General features: G+C 46.6%; 1 protein-coding gene across 1 annotated transcript; it reads left to right on the top strand.

Moving 5' to 3' along the window:
• The first annotated feature begins 489 nt into the window (after positions 1 to 489).
• LOC126235603 (uncharacterized) lies at positions 490 to 18,245 on the top strand. Its single transcript, XM_049944315.1, has 3 exons — positions 490 to 742; positions 15,693 to 16,207; positions 18,165 to 18,245. The coding sequence occupies exons 1-3, from the start codon at positions 490 to 492 to the stop codon at positions 18,243 to 18,245; spliced, it is 849 nt and encodes a 282-aa protein (XP_049800272.1).
• Positions 18,246 to 19,293: the final 1,048 nt, after the last annotated feature.

Raw genomic sequence — 19,293 nt, 5'->3', positions numbered from 1 at the left:
GATATGCCGCTGTACCAGGTTGTCCTCGTCGATAACCTGGAAAATCGGACGATTTTCCAGGTGCAGCGGGTCTGCCGCGTCAAGGTTGAGGTCGAACCACTCCGGGCCAAATGCAAAAGGGCCCAGTGTTTCTCCTGCCATCGGCTGGACCACGTCTCTAGACACTGCTACGTGCCTCCCCGCTGCGTCAAGTGCGCGGGGCAGCACGAGAGCAAATCTTGCGGCCTTTACCGCGAGGGCAAGCCGATTTCCTGTAACCGCGGCGAACCGCATGTTGCCTGTTGTAGAGGCTGTTCGGCTTTCAAGACGGGCCGGATCCAGCAGCGAGGCCTTCTCGTTAGGTGCACTCTTCCACCAGCTTCGCTGCCGCCACCGAGAGCTGGTTACCTGCCCCCTCCCAGCGCTCTGACCAACACGCCGGAGAGAGATAGCAGCCGACCGCGTCGTCCACGGCTTCGCCCGAGATTTCGGCTACCCCAGCGGCCGCGTATGACGCGCGGGTTGCCCGCCCGCGCAGGCGTCGCCGCTGCGCAACAGACTGTCACCCACACTCCCCCGCGGCAGCGGCAAGCAGCTCGCGCTGCAGCGCAGTTGCGGCCGGGAACTGTCGCTCCACGGCAGTCGACACCTCCAGAGCGGCCCCAGTCAGCCGCCCCTGTGACGGAGGCCGCCTCAGCGGCCCCCGCCGCCTCCACTGCATCAGACGCACGGACCAGCAGGTCATCCCTGAGCAGCAGTTCGGGTTCCGGAGCGGCCATTCGACCAGCCAGCAGCTGTAGCGCCTAGTGGAGCAGGCGATGCGAGCGCTGGAGACGCGGGAGTACCTATGGGCAGTGCTTCTCGACGTCTCCGAGGCCTTCGACTGCGGGTGGCACGACGGCCTCGTGTATAAACTCTTTGTACACGGAGTACCGACGTCACACGCGGTACTGCTGCGCTCCTATCTCTCAGTACGAACAATCCACGTGCGAGCAGACGGAGGCATCTCCACCGACCGGCAGATTCACGCGGGAGTACCACAGGTGTCGGTTCTCGGCCCCCGGTTTTACTCCCTCTACACCGCCGACGCACCGCGGGTGGCACGCTTGGAGTTAGCGCTTTATGCTGACGACACTGCGTTGTTCACCCGTAGCATGAACGCGGACGAGATGCGCCGCCGTCTCCAGCTCGGATGTGACTTCCAGGGTGCCTGGTCCACTAAATGGCATTTAAAATTTAACGTTGCGACGAGCCAGGCCATTGTCTTCAGCAGAAAGAGGCTGCCTCCGCACCTACAGGCGGTCACGATCGTGGGAGGCCCCATCCCACGGTTGCGGACTGACAGATACCTCGGGGTGGCGCTCGGCGGCACCTGACGTCGCTGCCTCACGTCCTTAACGTCAGGGGGCGAACAGTGAAGCGCCTTCGTGCGCTGTACCCACTGCTCAACCCTTCCTCCACACTCCCTCCACGACACGGCCTCACTCTGTACCTGGCCCTTGTTCGGCCGATACTAGAGTACGCTGCCGTGGTGTGGGGCAACGCTGCCAACACGCACATCGCGACGCTCCGGCGCGTCCAAAACTGGGCGCTGCGCCTTGCCCTTCACAAGCCGCCTCGCTACCCAACGAGGCTGCTTCACAAGGAAGCAGTCGCCCCGCTACTGCGGGATCGCTTCCGGCACATCGACAGAATGTTCTACAACACTGCAGAACACTCTTGCAGTCGCCTCATTCGTGGGCTGGGCCGCCAGGTCCACCGCAGGCCGACAACACGTTGGCCCGACCTCCTGAGGGAGTAACCAAACTCCCGCGGTGTCGATGACGCTCCATAGTCAGAGGGTAGCTCACAAAGATAGTCAACTCAGTTCAACGCTGAGGTCAGCGCACGAACAGCACACTGTGCTGCCTACACTGGCCCCACACCTGGCAGATGTCACCAGTGTTTCACAGCAGCAGCAGCCTCGGCCGCTCAGCATTCGGACAGCATCAGCACGGCCCAGCAGAGAGTGCCACGGTAGCAGTGACGTGTGATCCACATCAATTGCTTTCATTAACACTGTATATAGCAAGGGACACTCATTTGCATTTTGCCCATCGCTTCCGACCACTTATTGTAAATGCGAGTTAGGTTTCGTCATTCTTCTTATTTGTAATAAAAACCATTAATGCGATTTTGCTTGAATTGTTGCATAGCATTCCGAAAACGCAGCATCCTTTAGGCACCCTATGCGAGGCCAGTGGACGGAATCCCACGTCTTTCGTTCTCTGACACCCACAGCGCCAAACTGGCTGAAGTCACACGATATTGAATTTGGTCCTAATTTATTTTTTTATTAAAGTGTGCAATGGGAATTCTAACTCAAACTTCAGAACGGCCGATGACGGGATACAATTTAAACATACATTTCTCATACATTTTAATTACAAGGCAGTTGGTGTTAATGAGCACAGGAATATTGGATTGTGTGCTGGAATGTACGTTAGGGTGAAGTTTGGCTTACTAGTTGATTCCCAGCTATATTTATTCACGAAATGGAATGAAATACTCAACTCCTGTAAACACTTATAATGTACAAAGTCCTTTCACTACGGATCCTTGAGGGGTGTTTGCTTTAACAATTTTAGTCGACAGTATTCCGTAAGGATTACGTTAAGTCAAAAATTCAAAATGGACACTCAAGTGATACAAAAATGCAGACACTTAAAGAGAGCAGAAGACAAAGTAACCAACTCTAGGGCAGACGAGCTGCGAAAACTGACATGCAGCCGACAATGGAAAGACATCAAGAAATGTAATAAGGATCGCGATGCAAGAAGTAAATCATGACTGGATGAGGAACAAGGCGTTCCCTAACTGAATTTTGTTAAACGACCAGATATTTATCACTAGCGAAGTGCTCAAAAAATGCTTCCGACAAATGAATTAACAATCGTAGGTACTTCCTAACACGGAAACACTTACTATCTCACAACTAAAATCTCATTTCAAGTGAGCACGGCAGTGGCAGTCACATTCAACAGACCCCGAAAAGCGTTTGCTGACTTTGAACAAGTTTCAGTCTGTAGCAACTCCGAGGACAGAGACAGACAAAACCTGGGAGGTGGCGAACTGACCAGTCGACAAAACGACTCTGCAGTGGCACCGAGCGTCTCCTCCAGTCAGGACACAGCAGACACAGCACATGGTTTCTCTTTTCAGTATTTCCTAAGCGTCAAAAATTGAAACAGTCGTTTTTATTGTGCAACGATCTTCAAGGAACCAATTGCGAAGTCACTCTTTAAGAATGAACAAGCAAATAGAGCTCCTCCCCTCTGCTCCCATCCGCTAGACTGCCACCACAAGGCAGCCTCTGAAAAATTCCCAACGGCCATTCCAAGACCCAAAGGTGGAACCGAAGAGGACCATCTAAATTTATCGATGTGCGTGCGTTCGTATTTACACAGACATACACACAATCTAGCAATCATACACGTTTAGGAAAGGTGGGTAAAGGTACGTAATATGTTGAATACCGAGCGTAATTAAAATGAGAATAAAGTTCAGATCCGTTCCCACTGTGAACTTTGTCCCTGACATGATAAAAAAATACAAGAAACCGCAAGCAGAAATAAGATATTCTCCAGAACATAACAAAGTTACTGCTTCCTTCCAACGTAAAAAATTTGTCTTCCCGAGATACAACAATAATTATAAACGTCAACGTAATTCTCAAATCGTTATTTCTGATTCTCACCTTTTATGAATTAAATTAAATACAAATATTGTAAGTTAAGTAGAAGCGAACAACTCTGAGAGTAATGAAACAACATATTGTCATTGTAGTATGTACTTAAATACTTTTTGTATAATTGATGCACAAAGGTAACGATTAGCGTCCGGTGTGGCAGAGCGCTTCTAGGCGCTTCAGTCTGGAACCGCGCGACCGCTACGGTCGCAGGTTCGAATCCTGCCTCGGGCATGGATGTGTGTGATGTCCTTAGGTTAGTCAGGTTTAAGTAGTTCTAAGTTCTAGGGGACTGATGACCTCAGATGTTAAGTCCCATAGTGCTCAGAGCCATTTGAGCCATTATGTGTCAGTGTGGACAATCTTGATTCATTAATGGTCTCACATACTGAGACTTTGTAATTAATCTTATAATTCTCTAAATATTAACCTATGAACAATATTTTCTTACGGCATTAGCTAAGTAATTGCACATGCTACTTGCGACAATCTTTTGTGTATGACTAGGACATACTGGAAGCCACTTCACTATCTTTTGCAATAATGTCGCTGGTGTGATAGATAATCGCGTCTCGAGTATTACGATTTGTTCTATCTTTTGTATCTAGATGGTCTCCATCGACATAGTGACTTTACGCATGTAATGTGTCCTTCATGCGACCATGATGAAGTTGCAGAAACAGTAATCTTCTGTTTTTTGGTACGTACAATTCTACGCCAAAGAAGAGCATGAATGAGATGTGTGTCCAGATTTACAAAATAGTTAGGGTAGTAAACGCAAATTACATACCTGTAAGTTAGTTATTGAGAGTAACCTTAAGCTTGAGCTTTTTAGAATAACTCTAATAACTATGAATGTTTCATTTACATCATATCCACAGCGAGGCTATATTTTGAGTTAACATTTTACACCGTTTAATATCATATTTTTGTATTATTTTTGTAATTTGAATTACTTGCACGTATTAGTTGTTGATGTTCTCTTACATCACGACCGCAGTGAGGCCATAGCTTTGGCTAAATCGTGTACACTTTCATTTTTGTGAAGATTTACATTTGTCTCTTATGCAAGAGCTTTCACAATATAAGGAGTTTGTACAACTTCTACTATTAATTGTAAATAGTTTAAATCATATTTAAGTCATGTCTTCGATATGGGTAACAGCCTTCAAGTATTATTCCTAGAAACTTCTCACATATTACTAGATTAGTGTTACATGTGTAAAATTATTACTAATGTTATTACTCAAGAGCGTAGAATACAATTATTACTCTCACAGACATTGTGATAATTTCAGGAGAAACATGTTAAAATTTATCGAGACTATTTAGCAAAGAAATTTTCTAATATTTAATGGATACCGAAATTTTTAATTCTGATTAAACTTTCTGAATAAGTACGACTTCCTAATAGTAGAGGTTGTGAAAAGTTATCAGCTTGGAATGTGTTCTTCTGTTTACTGCTCTCCAGTTTTAAGAGAGTCTGATGAAAGTTGCTGATTATATTTGCATATTTGACAAATTGTATAGATTCCGTTTGTTTCATCTCAGTTATCTGCTAGGGACTTTTTCTCTCACCTTTGAACCCACTGACTGACTTTCGTTACGTGGCCTGATGTGATAGTGTACATGATAAGGTTAATAAGCGCAATAGTGCCCCAGCCAACCAAGTTATTAGCACCAAAATCATTGGCCATATTAAAGCAGAGCAGTAATGAAGGCTTCTTATTCATGTGTCCATGAGTATGGTATGGATAAGATGTTCGTCTCATAGCGTGAAATAATGTGTTGTTGAAAGTGCCTGCATTTACACGTGCTGAGGAATATTGCTGCTTTTACATGCACACATAAACAGGTGTGTACCTCTATTCACACACACACACGTGTGCGTGTACGCGCGCGCGCGCTTGTGTGTGTCTGTGTGTGTGTGTGTGTGTGTGTGTGTGTGAGAGAGAGAGAGAGAGAGAGAGAGAGAATCAGCAATACTTTGTAGGTGTCAGACACTTTATTGAGAACAAAGCTCCCCTTGTGCCATGAATCTGGGCAAATCTAACAGTTATGCACTACGAAAAGCTGGCAGTGGGAGAGCCATGTTGGCTAGTGCGAATCTGTCTAGCTCAGGCTAGAGTCACCCTTATGAATACGATTCTTTGAAACAGCTTGCGTTCTGTTTATGAAATGGCTTTGTCTTGCTGTCGGCTTTAGCAAGTCGGTATTTCATTCACCGAGTAAGCTGTACTTGGCACGACCTCCTAATATCCGTTGAAAAACTGATTTTTGAAGGTCTGTGCTAAGGACAACATGTGATTCGTCTTACTTTAGTCGATATCCTTATGGGGATTTTTTGTATATGAGGCACAATAATAACCAAAGTAATAAATCCTTTATGTTTTATTTCAAATCCATACCAATGACGGATTCAGTTAAAGGAAGCACAGTTTTTGTGAGTTAATATCCGTTAGTTACTAAACATTTTTCGAAGCATTTATTGGAGGTAACAAGTTACATACTCTCGTGGCCAATTCAATTTACATTTCATTCAGAATTAGTTGCCCATGATGAATAATGAAATACGATACTTTTGTGTTATTAAGCTACTTATTTTGAGAGGGCTGCTCCATTAATATAATTACACATTTTGTGGTATTACAAGATCGCCACTGAGAGAAGATCATATTCTGTATTAATGCACAACTACTACCCATATCTTACTAATCAGAGGAAAGCTAGATCCTAGGAACATTCAAACTGATTTCAGTAAAAGGAAAGTCAACTAGCGGTAAATATTTTTAATTGCTTCAGTTGTCAGAAAAGTTCCAGGACAAGGTTTTTTGTTTCTGAGTTTGGAATACGAAAAAGGAACAAATGTTGTTTTATGTTACCCGGTATGTCTGCATTCTAGAAATGACCTCGGCCATGTTTCCGTGCAAACTAACGATGTGACAGTGGTGTGCTTAGCAACACACTTGGCACATTACTTAAGCTGACACAATGGATGCTGATCGTCAACAAAAAGTGAATATAAAGCTCTGTATTAAGTTCGGGAAAACCTCTAGTGAAACTTGGGCAATAAATGCAAGCGAGGCACTTTCAAGAACACAAAGGGCTTCGTGAAGACAGAGATTCGGACCAAGACGAACATGACATGGTCGCCCGTCTACAGCACACACCGATGCAAACGTGGAGCGTGTGACGCTTTTATTGCAAGCGACTGGCAACTGTTCGTGTGATATCAAAAGAACTCAATTTGAATCTTGATGTGTGTTTTACGATTTTATGCGAAGATATAGGCAAACGGAAAATTACTGCAATGGTTGTCACTCACACACTAACATGCGAACAGAAAGAGGAAAGACGAAGAGTTTCTGCTGAAGTACTGGATAGAGTCATTCCACATTTCTGTCAAAGATTATTGTTAGTGATTAATGTTGGTGCTACCGTTAACATCCTCACATGAAGCGTCAAGTGCTGGATGGAGGAGTTCTGGATCATGAGCCTCCAAAATAGTCAAACGACAATCTTCGAGAACAAAGACAATGTTGAACTCATTCTTTGATGCTAAAGGATTAGTTCGCCACAAATATGTTTCTCCAGGTCAAACAGCGAACCTAACTGCTTACATCGAAGTCTTGAAAATTTTGCGACAAGCAATTCGACATCACCGCCCAAATTTGCAGCATTCACAAGACTGCTTCTTACCGCAGGACAATGCAAGACCCCTTACTGCTTTACCTGTTATCGAGTATCTGGTCAGACATTCTATTATTGACGTCCCACGTCCATCATATTCGCCCGATCTCTCGCTTTCCGATTTTTTCCTTGTTTCAGCGAGTGAAGAGGTGACTGAATGGAGAGTTGCATCAAGATATCGCAGGTATCCAATAGGCTGTGAGAAATAAACTTACGAGCACCACATTTGAAAATTTCCCTGCTTGCTTGTTCTTAAGACCTCCAGCAACAACGTTGGCAACTGTTTGTAGGTTTGCAACCGTGGATCGGGGCTACGATCATGACTTGGTAAGTACAGTTTTCGATTCTTTAAAATACCCTGTCCTGAAGCTTTTCTGACAAACGGACTATTTCAAACATCAAATTGAAAGTCCATTGCACTTTTTTAGTGTCAGGGTCTGAGAATCGTCACTGGCAGTAGCCCGACTACATTATAACAACTGAGAATTATCCATTTTCGCAGGGAAGGCAAACTTTATGCAGGACTTAACCACCACCAACTGTTCCCTTTTAAAGTACAAGAAAAATATTGACTATACGGAGATCATACACTCTCTAATAGCTTGAAAACAACATTTAAGCTGGCCGTGGTGGCCGAGCGGTTCTAGGCGCTTCAGTCAGGATCCGCGCGAGTGCTACGGTCGCAGGTTCGAATCCTGCCTCGGGCATGGATGTGTGTGATGACCTTAGATTAGTTAGGTTTAAGTAGTTCTACCTTCTAGGGAATTGATGACCTCCGATGTTAAGTCTCATAGTGCTCAGAGCCATTTGAACCATTTGAACAACATTTAATTGCAAAACAAATCGTCTCATAGTGCTCAGAGCCATTTGAACCATTTGAACAACATTTAATTGCAAAACAAATCTTTGTTTCATTGAATATAAAAATATATCAGCCCTAACATTGTTCTGGATATCATTCATTAATCTTCATTTTAAATGTCTCTAATTATAATTAACGTCTGAACAAAATATGTGTTGAGAACACTCCTCAAATAAAGTGTGTCTTGGTCCTCATTACAGGTAATTTTTCAATAGACAATCAATTCTCAGACCAAATTCTATATCCGTGGTGGGCCGCTAAACAGTAACTTTTCACAACACCATCCGCATTACTGTTGACGTTCATAGTCTTTCCTCAATCAAAATAAAGCCGATAAGTACTCATTGTACTCAACCTCAGCAGATTCACTGTACGCTAGCGTTTTGTGATGACTGATATTTCTTCTCATACTCCTGATGTCCTGATCTTTCTTTTCTCCTGCACTGATTCACTGTCAAATTTGCAGTCTTGAACCATCTTTTTTGCTATTTTTTCTTGCTATCTTTTTGCTTGAAATCTTCTTGTCTTGCATCGCTTCTTCTTCGATGATAACATGAAGATCTGTGTCTATACTTAAAACTCTGCTTTTCTCTGCATGGTCAAATTGTATTATTCTACACGTTATGATGATTCCAAGCTCTACGTAAAATCTTGTGACTTTCGTCACAAAGAAACTCCCTAACTTTCCCCGAAATTATCACTCTTTCAATTAAACGACTTGCCCTGTCTGTTCGTCATTAGGTTATCGAGCCCCATCATCGATTGACTCCTATCATTTGCCGATTCCTCCTTAACAAAATATTGCACAGATAAAAGTTTTCCTGCTACGCGAAAGCAACCTCTATACGTATAAACGGCATACAATCCAAAGTGCTTGGAACATTAGAATACCTAAAATACACTCCTGGAAATTGAAATAAGAACACCGTGAATTCATTGTCCCAGGAAGGGGAAACTTTATTGACACATTCCTGGGGTCAGATACATCACATGATCACACTGACAGAACCACAGGCGCATAGACACAGGCAACAGAGCATGCACAATGTCGGCACTAGTACAGTGTATATCCACCTTTCGCAGCAATGCAGGCTGCTATTCTCCCATGACGATCGTAGAGATGCTGGATGTAGTCCTGTGGAACGGCTTGCCATGCCATTTCCACCTGGCGCCTCAGTTGGACCAGCGTTCGTGCTGGACGTGCAGACCGCGTGAGACGACGCTTCATCCAGTCCCAAACATGCTCAATGGGGGACAGATCCGGAGATCTTGCTGGCCAGGGTAGTTGACTTACACCTTCTAGAGCACGTTGGGTGGCACGGGATACATGCGGACGTGCATTGTCCTGTTGGAACAGCAAGTTCCCTTGCCGGTCTAGGAATGGTAGAACGATGGGTTCGATGACGGTTTGGATGTACCGTGCACTATTCAGTGTCCCCTCGACGATCACCAGTGGTGTACGGTCAGTGTAGGAGATCGCTCCCCACACCATGATGCCGGGTGTTGGCCCTGTGTGCCTCGGTCGTATGCAGTCCTGATTGTGGCGCTCACCTGCACGGCGCCAAACACGCATACGGCCATCATTGGCACCAAGGCAGAAGCGACTCTCATCGCTGAAGACGACACGTCTCCATTCGTCCCTCCATTCACGCCTGTCGCGACACCACTGGAGGCGGGCTGCACGATGTTGGGGCGTGAGCGGAAGACGGCCTAACGGTGTGCGGGACCGTAGCCCAGCTTCATGGAGACGGTTGCGAATGGTCCTCGCCGATACCCCAGGAGCAACAGTGTCCCTAATTTGCTGGGAAGTGGCGGTGCGGTCCCCTACGGCACTGCGTAGGATCCTACGGTCTTGGCGTGCATCCGTGCGTCGCTGCGGTCCGGTCCCAGGTCGACGGGCACGTGCACCTTCCGCCGACCACTGGCGACAACATCGATGTACTGTGGAGACCTCACGCCCCACGTGTTGAGCAATTCGGCGGTACGTCCACCCGGCCTCCCGCATGCCCACTATACGCCCTCGCTCAAAGTCCGTCAACTGCACATACGGTTCACGTCCACGCTGTCGCGGCATGCTACCAATGTTAAAGACTGCGATGGAGCTCCGTATGCCACGGCAAACTGGCTTACACTGACGGCGGCGGTGCACAAATGCTGCGCAGCTAGCGCCATTCGACGGCCAACACCGCGGTTCCTGGTGTGTCCGCTGTGCCGTGCGTGTGATCATTGCTTGTACAGCCCTCTCGCAGTGTCCGGAGCAAGTATGGTGGGTCTGACACACCGGTGTCAATGTGTTCTTTTTTCCATTTCCAGGAGTGTATTTCATCTCTCATTTACACTTAAATACAAAATAACAAAAACTAGTGGTAAAACTTATATCACATTATCATTACATATTTAATCAATCACTGAAAATGCAGGAGAAAGTGTCCATTACAGTATCACCACGGAATAAGGAAAGAAGCAATCAGCGGGCATTTGCAGTTAACAGAGGAGGGATAAAGCAAACAGAAAAAATACATTCCCAATTGACGGGCAAATATTTCTTTACGCACTGACTTGCTTCTTGATTGTCTTTTGCAGAATTGATGATTTCTGTTGTTATATCCTAGCCAGTAATGCCACCCGAGCCCGCTGCCAAATGGTTGGCAGCATCCAAGTCCGGACGCCGTCCGCATAAGCAGCGCCAGCGAGACAGGAAATCGCCGCAAGTCTGCGCACGCCACCGTTGGCTTCTGGTTTCTTAAGCGCTGGAGTCGCGAGCGCTAGGACAGTTCTGTATTCGCCGCTCAGTTGTATACTCGCCACCGAATTGTGTACTTGCTAGTCAGTTGTGTGTCCGTCGCAGCAGAGTTGTTGTTTGTCGTCAGCCGACGCTGACCTAGCCGCTCCGACTCGAACTTGACAGATTTCTGTAGACACGGAGTTCACTACTGTGTTTCTGTATCTTCGTTAATAAAGATAAGTACCGTCTTTTATTTAATCAGAGTGTTTGGGTTTTCATCTTTCTGTTCACTGTTCCAGCGGACCGGTCGGCCCGCTATTAAAAGTGTGGCGGTGACTTCGTAAGCCGTTTCCACAGCGAATTGTTGTCGCTACGAACGCCGCCACAAAATCTGTAATGGACGTCTGCCACGATAACTGTTTGCTACCTTACAATACTCACATTCACTATCAGAGTTTCAAGTGAAACTTTCAGTTTGTTCCTGTAAACATCATACGCATCACCAAGTGTGCAGGGCTGGTTCAACTTGTTTCTGGTTATACTAATTATAGCGATAAAATTTTGGGGGCTGGTTTAATTTGTGTTCACTATGTCTGCCGAATTACAACAGTTGATCTTGTTACAGAGTCATCAAATACAAAGTCTGGTGGAAGCAATCGCCAAACAAGCGGCTAATCCTCCAACACAACAGGAACAAGCACAGGCAGCACCACCTTTCCGTGCTTTTGATGCATCAAGAGAAGAATGGCGAGAATATTTCGCGCAGTTGCAGGCGCACATGACAGTCTACAAAATCACGGGTACTGAGCGGCAGCTTTATTTAATTTCCACTGCAGGCGTGGAAGTCTATCGACTACTTTGTAAGTTGTTCCCGGAATCCAAGCCAGAAGCTTTAGACTATGACGTTGTTGTTAACAAGCTTCCTGAGTATTTCGAGTCGCGAGTTCATGTGGCAGCAGCCAGATTCAAGTTCTTCCGATTAAAGAAACTGCCACATCAATCTAATAAACAGTGGTTAACAGATTTACGGGGCCTCACCCGTCAGTGCCGATTTAATTGTGTGTGTGGAGCTTCCTACAGTGATGTCATGTTACGAGACGCTATTACTCAAAACATTGCAGATTCTCGTATTCGTGCTGCTATCCTAAAGTTGCCTGACCCGTCATTAGAGACTGTGATGAACATCATTGAAGCCCAAGATACTTTTGACTATGCTGAGTGTGAGTTAGATCAGCCATGTATTTCTCAAATTGCCTGTGCTAAGCAAGTTATGTCACGCCCGCGGCCCCACCGGCAGAGTGAGACTGTAAACACTAGCCGGCCGCGTCATGTTAAACACATTCGTCAGCCGCGTGTGCAAAATGATAGAGTTCAGTCTTGCCCTAAGTGTGTTCTTGCTCATCCTCGTGGACGTTGCCCGTTAAGAAACGCGGTTTGTCACTTTTGTCAAAGGAAAGGACACATCCAGACTGTTTGTTTGCGTAAACGCAAGAACAATTCTAGTGCTGCCCAGCCCATGGATATTCATGTTCTTCAAAGCCAGCCCGCCCAGAAGGTCGCGTTTAAAGACTCTTCCACGGTTCGTGTGGGTAATAAACTTGTTCGCAACAAGCCACCCACCCAGCCCTCTGCTATGCGGCCCAAGCGTAATTCAAACGCTGTAAAAAGTAATGTACAGACTGCAAGTGAAGCGGGAGTTGTTGTTCCACCCGCCCAACCCACGAGTTGTCGTAAGCAGCGAACACGCGCTAAACGCGCTGATTTTGTGTCTTCCGTCTCCACTGCACCGATTCAGAGACAGTGTAATAAACTATTTGTGAAACTACGCATCCAGGATAAGACCTTCAATTTTCAATTAGACACTGGTGCGTCTGTGACTCTCATAAATGGTGCTACGTATGCGGCTATCGGCCGCCCTAAACTTTCAGCGGCAAAACATTCTTTGGCTACTTATAGTGGAGAACAAATTCCTGTGTTAGGTGTATGTAGCGTGCCAGCCACATTCCGTGGCAATACAAAAACAGTTTCATTCACAGTGCTCCGCGCTACAGACAGTGTAAACATTTTCGGATTAGACTGTTTTGACTTGTTTGGCCTGTCTATCCAAGACAATGTGTTGCAAATTAATTCTGTTGTTGTTCCTCAAGACAGCATAACCGATTTGTGTAAACGATACAGTGACATATTTAAAGACGAACTAGGTTGTGCTGCGAACTTTGCCGCTCATATTACGTTAAAAGATAATGCTCAGCCTCGATTTTTTCGTGCTCGTCCAGTGCCTCATGCCCTCCGGGCACCTGTAGCAGATGAACTTCGCCGTTGGCAAAACGACGGTGTTATTCAACCCGTTTCAGCGAGCCAGTGGGCTTCTCCCTTAGTTATTATAAAGAAACCGTCTGGCAAGTTACGTTTGTGTGCTGATTTTAAGTCGACAGTTAATCCTCAGACTGTCATTGATTCTTTTCCTTTGCCTAGACCGGACGAGCTGATGGATAAGTTAGGGGAAGCTCGTTTCTTTTCCAAAATTGATCTCCGTGAAGCATATTTGCAATTGCCCCTCGACGAGCAATCACAACAGTATTTTGTCATAAACACGTCGTTGGGGTTGTTCCGTTTTCTGCGTTTGCCTTTTGGTTGTGCGTCAGCTTCAGCTGTTTTTCAGCGTTTTTTGTCACAACTTCTGGCTAATGTGCCATCGTGTTGCAACTATTTAGACGATATTGTTGTGTCCGGTCGGACGCCTGCTGAACATTTCCGTAATTTCGAGTGTTTGTTTACAGTGTTGTCTCAGGCAGGCCTACGTTGCAACATTGATAAATGTTCATTTTTCCTTACGGAGATGGAGTATCTGGCACATGTTATTAATGCTCAAGGCATTCATCCCTCCCAGTCACATTTAGCAGCTATTCGTGATTTGCCTGCCCCTCGCAGTGTGCATGAATTGCAAGCAGTTCTTGGCAAATTGACATATTATATTAGGTTTATACCTAATGCATTACAGATTGCTGCACCGTTGCATCGTCTCCGCCGTAAGAATGTTCCGTTGGTGTGGTCAGCTGATTGCCAATCAGCCTTTCAGCAGCTTAAAGAGGCTTTATTGAATGATCGTTGTCTGGTCCATTACGACCCTAACAAGCCTCTGGTGTTAACTTGTGATGCCTCTTCTTTCGGCCTCGGTGCTGTGTTATCTCACCGAGTCGGTAACACCGAACGTCCTATTGCGTTCGCATCTAAATTGCTAAACAAAGCTCAGTGTAATTATAGCCAATTGGACAAGGAAGCGTTGGCTATTGTGTTCGGTGTCACAAAATTCCATCGCTACCTCTATGGTAGACCATTCTATTTAGTAACAGATCACAAGCCCCTGACGCCACTGTTTCATCCGTCTAAACCAGTTCCTCAGCGGACAGCTCAGAGACTACAACGTTGGGCTCTTTTGTTATCACAATACCAGTATGAGATACTGTATCGCCCTACAGCTCAGCATGCAAACGCTGACGCGCTTTCTAGATTGCCGATTGCTGCGGATGATGTCTTCGATTCCTCTGACGACTCTTGCCATCAGATTGACGCCGATGAGCATCAATCCCTCCGGGATTTTCCGATTGATTATCGTCAGGTGGCACGTGAGACAGCTACGGATCCTCATCTGAGTTTACTATTACGTTTTGTTCAACGTGGTTGGCCGTCCAAGGCAAAGGACATATCGGATCCTGTGGTTCGTCGCTATTATCCGCAACGTCATCTGTTGTCTGTTTCGCACGGAGTTTTGCTGTTACGCACCGAGAATGACCAGCTTCGTGTAGTGGTTCCCCAAGTGCTCCAATCCAAGGTCCTCGACTTGTTGCATCAAGGTCATTGGGGAGTGGTCCGCACCAAGCAGCTTGCCCGCCGTCATTGTACATGGATCGGCATTGATAAGCAGATTGCGCAGATGTCTACAGATTGTTCGACGTGTGCCGAACACCAAGCTGCTCCGCCTCAACGCTATTTTGAGTGGGCACGCCCGGCCGGTCCCTGGCAGCGAGTACATATTGATTTCGCTGGTCCATATTGGAATTCTCGTTGGCTCATCGTGATCGATGCATTTAGTAATTTTCCGTTTGTTGTGCCCATGCAGTCTACAACGTCTGCACAAACTATACAGGCGTTGACTTCAATTTTTTGTATTGAGGGTCTTCCAGAAGTTTTAGTGTCTGACAATGGTCCACAATTTACCTCTGCTGAATTTGAAAGTATTTGTTCTGCCAATGGCATTCGCCATGTTCTTACTCCGCCGTTCCACCCTCAATCGAATGGTGCAGCGGAACGTTTTGTACGCACATTCAAGGATCATATGGACCGCCTTCGTGCTACGCACTCCCGTCAGCAGGCCCTCATCGAGTTCCTGTCGTCGTACCGGACCACGCCACGCGACGGCCCTTCGCCTGCGGAGCTTCTCCACGGCCGTCGTCATCGCACCCTACTACGGTTGTTGCACCCCCCGGATCGACCCGCCGCTTCTGAGCATCGCACGCGTTTTCTGCGCAACGACGCCGTTTTTTTCAGAGTTTATCACGGTCGCCGTCGTTGGGAACGTAGTACCGTGATAAGTGTCCAGGGTCGCGGTTTTTATACTGTTCAAGGTGCTACTGGGGTGCACAGGAGGCATCAGAACCAGTTGCGCCGCGCTGGCCGCCCGGATTCTGCCGCTCGTTCTTTGTCCACAGATTTGGTCCGCGGCAGGTTCCAGCCGCGCCTTCCGACTTCGCTGCCGCCCCCAGGGCAGCAGCAGCCGTCGCCGCTACCACGCCGACAGCCCGTCCCGTTGATGCCTCCCGCGCAGCTTCATCCGGGAGCGCCCCAGGTGGTCGCTCCGGCGCCTGTGGTCCCTCTTCAGTCGCCACCGCCTTCGGAGCTGATGGACGTCGACCCATCAGCCGGGCCGCCTTCCCAAGCGGTGGCTGTGCACTCTGTCCTGCAGCCGCTTTCCTTGGGCACCCCCAAGGAGTCTGACACCGCAGCGCCTTGTCCGGCGCCCACTCAGCAGCCGTCGACGCAGCGTCAGGAGACGCTGCCTATCTTCGTGGGTCCCGACGCCCCGTCGCGTCCAGTACCAGAAGCTGCGCCTGTGGTCACAGGCGTGCGCCCTGACCTCGGTTTTCAGTCGGTGTTTCCCGAGGCCCCGCGCAGCCAATGCTGGGGTACGGACCGGGGACTGCCACCGACAACAGTCTCCGCCCCGGTCTCTTCTGCTACGCCTGCGGCCAGACCCCTCCCCCGCCGTCGACGCTCGCCACGTCATTATTCAACGACGGTGCGGCGATTTGGGGGGGGGGGGAGGAGTGTTATATCCTAGCCAGTAATGCCACCCGAGCCCGCTGCCAAATGGTTGGCAGCATCAAAGTCCGGACGCCGTCCGCATAAGCAGCGCCAGCGAGACAGGAAATCGCCGCAAGTCTGCGCGCGCCACCGCTGGCTTCTGGTTTCTTAAGCGCTGGAGTCGCGAGCGCTAGGACAGTTCTGTATTCGCCGCTCAGTTGTATACTCGCCACCGAATTGTGTACTTGCTAGTCAGTTGTGTGTCCGTCGCAGCAGAGTTGTTGTTTGTCGTCAGCCGGCGCTGACCTAGCCGCTCCGACTCGAACTAGACAGATTTCTGTAGACACGGAGTTCACTACTGTGTTTCTGTATCTTCGTTAATAAAGATAAGTACCGTCTTTTATTTAATCAGAGTGTTTGGGTTTTCATCTTTCTGTTCACTGTTCCAGCAGACCGGTCGGCCCGCTATTAAAAGTGTGGCGGTGACTACGTAAGCCGTTTCCACAGCGAATTGTTGTCGCTACGAACGCCGCCACAAAATCTGTAATGGACGTCTGCCACGATAACTGTTTGCTACCTTACAATACTCACATTCACTATCAGAGTTTCAAGTGAAACTTTCAGTTTGTTCCTGTAAACATCATACGCATCACCAAGTATTGGAATCTACTGATTTTTTGATGCGTTACGTCTCATTAAAATTCCGCGCATACAACAACCAGGATTTGCTTGTAATGTTTGTAAAATTGTGTCATTCTCTTTGCGTGGCTGTCTGAACATAATACGTTTATCTCAGTTTTATTATGATTCAGAACAGAAAGTTTTGTTTTGGTTCGGATATTACGGCTAATTGTAGGCACCTTTTCTTCAGTTGGTTGCTGAAGCACAGTTCACTGTAAGACAGTTTCATGATATACTGCTGCTATTGGGTTTTTGTATGAAGTAGGACATTAATATTTACCGTGGGATAGAGACTTCTTTCTTCTGATATTTGTTCTTTTATTTTGTTACTGCGGTTAGTTAAACATTACGAAGTCTCAGAAGCGCTTGTTATTCGTTGAGTTACTCAAGAATGGCATTCTACTTTAATAGATGAAAGACTTACAAAAGCATATGACTACCGCACTTTTTCTTGTGTCTTCAAACGCTTGCGGACCGACGAAACGGACGGCTTCTTACAGTTTTATCTTATCTAGCGTATTTACTTCTGTCTTCAATTCGACGTGGAAAATAATTCTTACAGCATGTAGCTATGTAGTCTGTGTTCTTGCTAGTTTAGTAGTATGTCTGATGGATTAGTTTCGCATCAGGAAGATGTTGGTGCCATAATTTTAATGAATATTGTGTATATACTGGTTTCTGGTGAGGAGGAAAGTTAGTTACTAGTATTTTATTAATGATCATTCATAATCAGCCATATCACAGTCATCACAGTCGCTCAAGAAAGTTATAATTGAGTCCACATACAGTCTGTTAAAGGATGTAGCTATCTGTACAGAGTGCGGTCTAAAACAGATATAACACACATACAACCCGTTAAAGGACGCGGCAATCTATGCAGAGTGCAGTCCCAAACAGATATAACACACATACAATCAATTAAAGGATGCAGAAATCTGTGCAGAGTGCGGTCCAAAACAGATGTAGCACACATACATTCCGTTAAAGGATGCAGCAATCTATGCTGAGAGCGGTCCAAAACAGATATAACAAGCGTAGAATGCGTTAAATGATGCAGCAGTCTGTGTAGAGAGCGGTCCAAAACAGACGTAACACACATACAATCCGTTAAAGGATTCAGCAGTCTGTGGAATGTGGCTCAAACCGATTTTTGAACACTGAAAAAGTACTTACCAGGTAATTGATCTTCATCTCCTCAGAGGCACTTGTCACTGCTGCTGCCGCTGTCGCTGCTGCTGGTGCTGCCCGTACGCTCCTTGATGCACACGAAAGTACAGTGATTGAACACTCAACGAAGAACAGAGGCAGACTGAGGGTGAGTTCGGTTGTGCTCTGGCTTATATAGTTTCTATGACGTCGAATCACGTCACTAATGCAGTAGCCAATATGAGTGCAGCATTCTAGGGCTGGAGGTTGCTACGTCATGAATGAATGATCGGTGCGCTCCTGGTGGGAAAACCTCAGATTCCCCATTTGATCATTGAATTTCCAAGTGGTACATTCAGTTATCGAATATCATTAAAATTCGATTGGAATAAAGTACTTAGTTAATTCATATGATAGATGCGCCACATGTGTTCAGTTGATACGGTTTGCATATTTCTCCAAGATGATCTATGGCGCCAGTATGAACGTGCGGGCTAGAGGCTATGATGCCAGCATTCACACGCTAGTGGGCTATACGTGTGGCGCATGCCCAGGTATAAACACCTGAAAGAGAAAGCATTGCTGCATCTCTCTTTCTCAGCACCTGACTACAGGTGTGTCATGTGTCTCACATACTGCGAACAATGATCGTGGATTACATAATGGGATCGTGCTCTGGCTATGTCCTAGATAACATGGCGAACACACTGTCTGCCGCCATCTTGGATTATGTCACAGATGAGAGCGCCCTCTGTTGGTGGCGATGTGTACTAAGTCAGTTGGAGTCTTGACCTCGTTGTCAACACACCAGATGGCCCTACTGCATGAAAATGATTAAATAAAGACATGTCCAAGTCCTTTTCCGATGAATCCTTAGGAGGAGGTGGCAGTGGGATGAATAAGGTTAGTCCATGTGCCCTTTCTTTAAGGCCATTTTCTTAGCGAATTGACCTTTGTTTACCACCAAAATTCAAACTTAGCTCCAGTTCGTAGGAAGAAGTGGCAGTTGGGTGACTTAGGTTAGTGGAGTTAGGCCAAGTGAGCTATGTTCCTGCGATTTTCTTAGCTTAGTAGAGATGACCGCAGTGTGATGTATTATCCTGCTGGAATTTGAACCTGCCGCCATTTTTCTGGGGGAAAGGTGCATGGCACTTTTCCGTCAAAATTCAAAATTCTCGCCAA

Source organism: Schistocerca nitens, chromosome 2, assembly GCF_023898315.1.
Source record: "Schistocerca nitens isolate TAMUIC-IGC-003100 chromosome 2, iqSchNite1.1, whole genome shotgun sequence".
Classification (NCBI taxonomy): Eukaryota; Metazoa; Arthropoda; class Insecta; order Orthoptera; family Acrididae; genus Schistocerca; species Schistocerca nitens.
This window is presented reverse-complemented; position numbering and strand designations above follow the sequence as displayed.

Excerpts from the sequence above, each read along its gene's own strand:
- LOC126235603 (XM_049944315.1), top strand. The coding sequence starts at position 490 with ATGACGCGCGGGTTGCCCGCCCGCGCAGGCGTCGCCGCTGCGCAACAG. Across the intron at positions 743-15,692 it reads ATCCCTGAGCAGCAGTTCGG|ATTTGGTCCGCGGCAGGTTC; the intron begins GTTCCGGAGCGG and ends CTTTGTCCACAG. Across the intron at positions 16,208-18,164 it reads CGACAACAGTCTCCGCCCCG|AGGCACTTGTCACTGCTGCT; the intron begins GTCTCTTCTGCT and ends TCATCTCCTCAG.